This window comes from Marmota marmota, unplaced genomic scaffold (genome assembly GCF_001458135.2).
Source record: "Marmota marmota marmota unplaced genomic scaffold, marMar, whole genome shotgun sequence".
Classification (NCBI taxonomy): Eukaryota; Metazoa; Chordata; class Mammalia; order Rodentia; family Sciuridae; genus Marmota; species Marmota marmota.
The window spans coordinates 3,817,843-3,826,547 of record NW_026000205.1 but is presented as its reverse complement, the minus strand read 5'-3'; the positions used below and the strand labels follow the sequence as shown (position 1 = coordinate 3,826,547).

The following is an 8,705-nucleotide window of genomic DNA, read 5'->3' as shown; positions in this document are numbered from 1 at the left end:
AGGCGGAGTCTGGCTGCAGGTCTGTCCCCAGCGCGCTTGAGCAAGGGACATGGAGCTGACTGCAGGGCAGTGCAGAGGGGGTGCAGTTTCCTTCCTTTTGACCCGAGGACTGTGGCGTGCAAGGGCTGGGGGAACCGGAGGGAGAGCAGCACACCTGCACCGCTTCAGGCTGGAGATCCGACAATCTCCTAGGGCCATGCATGTGATTTTAAGGGCTCTGTGAGCCTCGGACTCCCCATTGTTAGATGGGACTGTAATAGGGACTGACCGTAGAGGGTCTTTGTGAGGGCTGATGAGATGGTATACAGGTGCCTGGAACAAGGTTTGGTAAATCGTAGCCTTCCCTAGTGATTTGTAGAAAAAGGGGTAGCATCTCAAGCACTCAGGGGCTTATAGGTGGTTTTTTTTATTCCCTTAGAGATCCAGCCAGCATCTGTTGAGCGCCTACTGTGTGTCAGGCCCGCTGAACACACCTACAGCCCCCTCAGGGGCCGTTCTGACTTGGGTTTCTCCTCCTTAGCTAATAATCAAATAGTAGCTACCACTCAGTTTACATACAGGAAGCTGAAGTCTCAAAGAGCAGTGACTTGTCCAAGATCACCCCCTCCAAGATAGGTCAAGGCCTAAATTTAAGCTGCAGAGGCACCCTGATAAAGTTGGGCCACCCACCTGGCCTGGATCCTCCACCAGCAGGGCTGCCAGGACGGAGACTGCAAGCAGAACCCCCTTTCCTTGTAGAGGGCTGTTGGGGGCAGTTGAGGTTGGTACAGTGTTGATTCTGTCACCACATCCGGGGGCTGGGGTGGGGAAGGAAGTCTGAGGCTGGAGCGAAAACCCAAACCACCACCTGGGGAAGCTGCATGGAGCCCAGAGGGATGAGGGGGGCTGAGGCCACGTGGAGCCCACAGCCAGGCTCCTGATTGTGTCGCCTCCTCATCTGTCCACTTAACCCTTTTCCAGATGGGTGGATGACCTGTGAAATGCCAGCACAGGCCCTCATCCTCCCTGAGTTCCTGGGCCCTGAGGGCCTGAAGAGGCACAGGTATCAAAGGCATATTACAGAGGGGCTGGACTCACCTGGAGGTGGAGGTGCTTGCTCTGGGAGGTGGAGGTCCCAGAGCAAGCAGGGAGAGATAGGACTGCATACAAACTCCCATGACGTGCTGGAGCCCTGGAGCAACCCCTCCTCCACCTCATCCTCTGACAAGGGGACAATAGGTGGCCCCTACTTGAGGTTGTGAGAACTGGTTAAATGTCAGGAAAAGGGACTGGCTTCCAGTGCAGCAGAGGGAACATCAACCACTGAGAAGGCAGGGACTCCGCGCTGTGGCGAGGGCTGGGTTCCTGCTCGTCCTCCAGGACCCTCCGAGCATGGCTGCCAGGTCCACCCCCTTCCCTCCCGCTCCCCAGGGGCCCAGGTGTGGAGTGGGACCAGGAAGGAGGCTCAGTCCTCAGCACCAGCCAGCAAACATGCTTAGGTGGCCAGGGTCTCCGGCTGACCTGTCACGTTGTGACATCTGCTCCTCAGGGTCCTGCCCTGGGAGCGTGCACTCAGGAACAGAAAGAAGGGGCACAAGGAGATTCGGTTCTGTGCCCCTACTTCCGCCCCTCCACCAGCACCCCGCCCAAGCACCGGGCCAGCACCCCTCTGCTGTACCACAAAACCTCAACCCATCCAACTCCACCTCCCCCCAAGCTCCACCCACCCAGGCAGAGGGGGTGATTCCTCCCCCAAGTCCCCAGCCTCCTCAATAGATGGCACCGGCACCCATCTTACTCCAAAGGGTTTATTGAGACAAGTTTTCACATACAAGTTCAGGGGCAGAGAGGATGGGGCTTATAAACAGGAACCTGGAGGGGGATCAAGGGTGTGGGCAGAGGGTGAAACCCAAACGAAGAAAGTGAAATAAATAGAGGTGAAGTGTGTAGCCAGGAGACCGACAGACCATCACACAGTGATAACGGGGCGGGGCGCCATTAAAATCCCATTTATTTATACAGATATACAGGGAGTTATGGGGGGGCCCAGGGGCCCCCACTCCACCCTCCAACACCTTAAGGAGGGGCTCAAGAAGGCCCTTGGAGAAGGCTATCCCTCTCCAGGGGAACGTGGGGATCTGGAAGGGCCATTCTCAGAGGAGGGCCATAGGCGCTGCTTCCCCAGGCAGGTCCATGGCCGGGGAGGCTTGGTTAGTGTCTAAAAAGCAGGGGGGCCCTGTGAGTGGCCCCTGGAGACCCCTCCCAGCACAGCTCCTGCCAGGCCTGGAGGGGCAGGGCTCAAGGGAGCACCTGGTACCTCCCGGCATCTTAGAAAAACTGACCCCCAAGAATACTTGGCTGTGCTGCCCCCAAGGAGGCAGGAGATACCGGGAGTGGGCATCAGGGCACGGGCAGAACCCCGAGGCCATCCTCGAGGGGCAACTCCTAAAGGGGCCCAGCCCCAGACTGGGTACAGGTGTTCCTGGAGAAAGGGCTGTTAGCACCGCCAGGCTCCACAGCAGGCAGGGAGAGGCCGACCTCTGACCCCCAGAGTCAGGCTGGGAGCCACCTGCAGAAGAGAAGGGAGACCTGACCACACCTTTAGGACCCTCCCTGGGCCTCAGTGTGCCCAAAGGCTACTCAAGTCTTTCTGAGCACAACCTCAAGTGCCAGGCCAAAGGGCTGTGGGGTCCTCGGGGACGAGGATGCAGAGCCTTCTGTCCTCCCCTCCTGCACAGAGGGTCTGCCACTCACCTCAGCCCCACCTGCCAGGCCCACTCCCCAGCCAGTGTGGTGGCCAGGGCGGGGCCAGGTGGCATCATACGAAGACCTTGGCCAGGGCATCGGCGCCAGCACTGGCAATGAGGGCCTTGCTGGGATGACAGGCGACAGCATGGATGGCCTCTTCGTGCTTCTTACGGTGGGCCGTGATCTCCTGCACACACGTCTTGTTGTCCAGGCTCCACAGGCGCAGGGAGCAGTCATGGCCTGTGCAGGAGTGGGAGGACTGTCACCAAGTTCCTCACCCAGACCTGGCCCTGGAGGCCCTCACCTGGCCTCAGGCCGTAGGACTGGTGGGGGCTCTGTCCAAAGGATGGACCTGTCCCCATCCTATCAACCATCCATCTAGTCACTGGGTGTTTACTGAGCACCTACTGCAAGACAGGAGTGGGAGGGTCACAAGACAAAACTGGCTAATCTTTCTGCCCTGTGGACACTGCAGTGTGAACAAAATAGCAGACAGGGGTGGGGACATAGCCCAGTGGTGGGACATTTGTCTAACATGTGCCAACCCCAGTATCAAAGAGAAAAAAGAAAGAAACAGCTCCAGGCGGTGGCACCCAAGGAGAGGGAGGGCACAGGGCCATCCAGGCAGGGTCACAGCTGTGGAGACTCCTGGGGAGGCTGGAGAGGCAGCCTGGCCAGACTTGGGACCTTGAAGGCTTGGCCGGTGGAGCCCTTCGTGCAGGCCCCAGCCCGGGATGAGGACACTCTGCACCAGGTTTAGTCTTACTGACAGTCCCCTCACACTGTCCACAGACTGCTGCTGTCATCATTGGGCAGGGACAGAAAGAGGCCTGGGCCTCCTTCAGCCTCATCCCCACTCTGTGCACACGGGCACAAGCACACTACCACCAAGGCTGGCCAAGGGAGTCTGAGGCAGGGAGGCAGGCCTTGCCCGTCAGCCCCAGGGAACTCTGTTCCCTGCCCTCCAGCCACAGTCCACTGATGCTGGGCCACAGTGCCCACCTCCAGAGACCAGGGCAGAAGCAAGCGTTCAAACCCCCAAGGATCCAGTTCTGAAACTTCTGAGCCTCAGGGCCCACAACTGTAAAATGGGGACAAAACCACTCACCATAGAGGGTGACTCAGAAGAGTAAACAAAGTGACACAGGTGAAGTGTCTACAGTGGGCTCTACACACACAGCTGTCTGTCACCACTGTCATGACCAGCAGTTCTCCTGCCACCGGTGATTCCCAGCCCATGTGGATTCCAGCCCAGGGAGCCCCTGAGTCAGTGCCCAGCTTTTGCTCCTCTGGTGGGGAGGGGGCAGCCACAAGGTCCCAACTTACTTCCTGACATCAGGAACACGCCATTGGGGTCCACGGCTAGGCAGGTGACTGCGTCCAGGTGGGCCACCATGGAGTGCACGGATTTACCTGAAGGGAGAGAGGGTGGGTGGCAGGTCCCTTTCCCTCGGGCCTTGCCTGGGAGGCAAGAGGGCTGGAGAAGGCATATAGGGGCTCCATGTGGACCCCAGGTTCTGGGTTGAGTCTGCTCCGCCCCACCCCTCATGAGCACAGGGGGGGAGGGCCGGCTGGAGGCCAGGTCTCACCTGTCCGGTTGTCCAGGAAGCGGATGCCTCTGTCGTCATGGGCAGTGATGGTGAGGGGCTGGTTGGGGTGACTCACCACCTGGTTGATCTGGCTTGGGCCTAGAAAGAAAAGAGAGAAGGAAGGATGCAGAGGAGAAAACCGGGGAGACAGGACGGGCAAGGGGGCTCCAGCACTGCCCGTGGTGCCCGTGCCTGAAGCTCAAGGGGCCATTCCCTTCCATCTGCCCTGGTGCAGCTTCCGCCAGATGGTCCCTGGGCCTCCTCTGCAGTGGATGTAGAATATTCTGTCCTTTCTGCAAGGCGGCCATGACACACTGCCCCTGGTCTCCCCTGAGACCTGTATGTGCCGGAGCATGGCTCGTCTCCACTCAATCTTATTTCCTTCCTGCTTACAGCCCCTGAGGGCACAGGGGAGCGAACTGGCAACTGAGTCCCCAGAGCTACTGGAGGAACTGGGACCCTACAGGCTATTCAGTCCCTAAGCCCTCAGACCCCTTACCACTGCTCCCTCGGGACTCCAGTGTGAGGAGGGCGCTGCCAGCCTCCAGGTCATACAGTACAGTGTCGCCAGAGCGGAAGGAAGCCACGACGTGGGCAGGCTCGATGCTGGTGAAGGCCACTGAGGTGGGGATCCCATGCTCTGAGGGCAGAGGGGAGAAGACTGCCCAAAGAGCCGGATCTTGCCCTGGCTACCCAGGGCCCTCTCAGGAGCTGCCCCTTCTCTCCAGGCCTCTAGCTGTACCACACCAGTGTGGGTGCCAGAGGCCCCACTTACCGCCAGTTGTGGGGAAGGTACAGAGGCAAGCTGGGCTGCTGCTGCTGGGGTCCCAGATGCGGATGGTGCCATCGGCAGAGCAGGAAGCCAGGCGCTGGGAGGTGGGACTGAAGGCCAAGCCCCACACTGCGTCCCCATGGCCCTCTAGGACATGGCTGAGCACACTTGGGTCTGGGCCGGCCCAGGGAGAAAATAGGCTACGTCAGGGCTGCCTGCCCATCTGGATGGCCCAGGGGCTCTCATTCTACTGGGACGCAGCCATTGCTTTACCTGACCTCACACCCGAACCCTGGCTCCCACAGAGAAAGCCCAGTTCCCCACCGCCTGGCCCAGCTAACGCCTCGTCTCTTTCTCCACATCCTCTTCACAAACCCTCCGGCCAGCCGTGAAAAGACCTGCTGAGCCTGAGCACAGACTGCCTGGCTGACCAGTCCTGGCACGTGCTGGACCCTGCCCCCGGCGTCCTGGCTCTGACTTCCCACCTCATCTCCCTGCCTCGTGCCACTGTCCTCAGCTGCACACCCAATCAAGTTGCTCCTGGTTCCAGCCAGATGGGGAACCCTGTACCCCGGCTCCAGTGCCTCAGGTGGGCACGAGGTGGCCTACATGGGAAGGAGTGGGGAGGCGTCCTCACCATAGCCATCGTAGGGGTCCATGTTGAGGTCTGGAATTTTCCAGCTGTGGATGCGGGCATCTGCCCCTCCACTGTAGCAGTACTCGCTGTTGCTGCCCATGGCTACTGCCAACACAGGGCCCCTGCAGGGGACAAAGGTGGGGAAAGGGAGGTGAGACAGGCAGCTCAAAACTTTCCATGGCTGCGGGGACATGAAATTTCTAAGGATGGCCAAAAGTAACTCAGTGTCAGGCCTGGTCACGCCACCCAGGCAAGCTGCCTGTCCCCAACCCCTATTCGTTTCCAACTTGGAAGAGCCAAACTAAGGCCACCACCAGGAGCACATGGGGCCGACAGTCCAGGAATGAGGGAGCGTGCAGGTGTGCCACACAAGATGGAGGGCACGGGGACTGAGCCTCCGCCACCAACTGGCCCCTAGGAGGGCCTCTCCTACCTGTGGGCCCGGAAGGCGTGGATGGGCTCCACGTCCAGCGCAGCATTCCTGGGGGAGACAGAGTCGAGCATCACTGAGACCCCCAGCCCTCAGCCTGGAGGCCCCACCCCTGCTCTGGGACTGCTGCCCTCACTTCTTGGCCGTGACTGCCTTCTGCAGGTTCCAGAGCTTGAGCGTGCCGTCCTCGGAGGCGGTGAGCAGCGCCGACTGGCTGTGGTGGAAGGCCAGGGAGCGGATGCCATCATAGTGCGAGCGGAGGGTGAACTTGGGGTTCCACGTCTTCTTGAAGGCATCCTTACTGTCAGACAGCTGAGGGGGCAAGCTGCCTCAGTGTCCCCTTGTCCACTCTGGCCCTCATGCAGACACTGACACCCGGGCCCAGGACACCTCCAGTTCCCACCCAGACTGGCTCCAGCTGGACACCCTCCCTTCCTCCATGTCCAGCAGAGCCCCTCACCCACTCAGTGAGCCCCTGCAATGTGCCAGGTGCTGGGGAAACCAAGGGGCCTGAACTCTTGGGGTCTTGCAGTTCAGAGGGGGCGTCTGCACACACCACACACTATGAGCAGTGCTATAAATCAAGAATACCCAGCTCCTGGTATTGGTAGAGTGCTTGCCTCATGCACAAGGCCCTGATTTTACCAAAAAAAAAAAAAAAAAGAGCATGGCTGGGCTTCACGAAATGGGTGAGGGGTGGATGAAGCCAGAGGCCTACAGGAGGCAGAATGGTGAGCCACACCCAGAAATAGGCATTTCACCATAAGAAAAAGGCTTAGGGAAAGGTGGAGTCACAGAAGGGTGCAGCACAGGGGAGTTACGTGGCTTGCTCGGGCCAATCCAGGGAAGCTCAGATTAGGGGAAGAATAGCTGCAGGGCTGGGGCTGGGGCTCAGTGGCAGAGCAGCCGCCTCGCATGGGAGGGGCACTGGGTTCGATCCTTAGCACCACATAAAAGTAAATAAAGATACTGTGTCCATCTACAACTACAAAATATGAAGAAAAAAAAAAAAAAAAAAGAATAGCTGCAGAGAGATGGGTAAGAGGCCATAAAGCTGCAGGGAAATAGGAGGACACTGAGACCAGACACTTTGCCATGGAAATGGAAACAAGTATGTAGGAGGAGGAGGTTTGGGGCAAAACCCACGGACCTCTACGGATGAGTCCCTGAGGCCCACATCTGCCCTCACAAGGGTGCTGGTACACACCCAGCAGGGATGTGGAAGGGCCAGACTCAGACTGTCCGGCTGGCCGAGTGTCCTGCCCCAGCTGAGGTTCATGCCACATGACCCCCTCAACCTGGCTCAGCCCCCTGCAGGGTCCCTGGAGCCAGAGGAGCTGTGGCAGAACTTCTCCTGCGCCCCCTGGGGGAGTGGGGGAGCCTCGTGGCCAGCTCCAGGCAGACCCTGTGCCCAGCCCCACTCCTGCACTCCACACCGGGACTCCTATCTTGCTGGATCAACCACTCAAGGTCCTGATCTGCCCGGAAAAAAAGCTCACACGCACCCTACCCGCTGCCCCAGAAATCCCCAGATGGCCCAAGGCCTGACTAAGGTGTCAGGTTCAGAACACAGGCCACAGGGTCTGCCCTGCACCCCTGACAAACAAGGTGAAGCACCTCCTGGGGCCTAGGATGACCTCAGTCCTGGGCTGACTCCAGGCCTAGGACATGTGGCCAGAGTTTGGCAAGGGCTGCACTGAGCGTGACTCCAGGGGGCACCTGAGAACTTACGTCACAACTGAGGTCGTTGTCGTTGGTGACGGTGAGATCTGCCCAAGTCCCCCAGGCTCACCTCCCCGCCCCCGATAGTGTCCATGATGAAGACGTCTGAGGAGAAGCCAAAGGAACCTGGTAGGGGGAGGGTGGGAGGGGCAGAGAGGGCCAGGGAGAGAGAGGCAGAGAGCAACCACATCAGAGGGCCAGAGAAAGATGGCTTTGGCAAACGGCAGAATGAAAACGGCAAGTTAGATGTTCCATGTGATTCTGTGTGTGTAGAGCCCACTGTAGACACTTCACCTGTGTCACTTTGTTTACTCTTCTGAGTCACCCTCTATGGTGAGTGGTTTTGTCCCCATTTTACAGTTGTGGGCCCTGAGGCTCAGAAGTTTCAGAACTGGATCCTTTGGGGTTTGAACGCTTGCTTCTGCCCTGGTCTCTGGAGGTGGGCACTGTGGCCCAGCATCAGTGGACTGTGGCTGGAGGGCAGGGAACAGAGTTCCCTGGGGCTGACGGGCAAGGCCTGCCTCCCTGCCTCAGACTCCCTTGGCCAGCCTTGGTGGTAGTGTGCTTGTGCCCGTGTGCACAGAGTGGGGATGAGGCTGAAGGAGGCCCAGGCCTCTTTCTGTCCCTGCCCAATGATGACAGCAGCAGTCTGTGGACAGTGTGAGGGGACTGTCAGTAAGACTAAACCTGGTGCAGAGTGTCCTCATCCCGGGCTGGGGCCTGCACGAAGGGCTCCACCGGCCAAGCCTTCAAGGTCCCAAGTCTGGCCAGGCTGCCTCTCCAGCCTCCCCAGGAGTCTCCACAGCTGTGACCCTGCCTGGATGGCCC

General features: G+C 59.3%; 1 protein-coding gene across 1 annotated transcript in view; it reads right to left on the bottom strand.

Moving 5' to 3' along the window:
* Positions 1-1,773: 1,773 nt before the first annotated feature.
* Positions 1,774-8,705, bottom strand: part of Strn4 (striatin 4) — a gene marked incomplete at its 5' end in the record, with an annotated part of 24,359 nt that continues 17,427 nt past the window's right edge. Inside the window, 11 exon segments of the mRNA XM_048790677.1 lie at positions 1,774-2,548; positions 2,734-2,967; positions 4,054-4,140; positions 4,317-4,415; positions 4,816-4,956; positions 5,092-5,262; positions 5,726-5,847; positions 6,159-6,206; positions 6,292-6,467; positions 7,887-7,928; positions 7,930-8,003. Of these exon segments, the coding sequence (XP_048646634.1) occupies positions 2,798-2,967; positions 4,054-4,140; positions 4,317-4,415; positions 4,816-4,956; positions 5,092-5,262; positions 5,726-5,847; positions 6,159-6,206; positions 6,292-6,467; positions 7,887-7,928; positions 7,930-8,003 (1,130 nt within the window).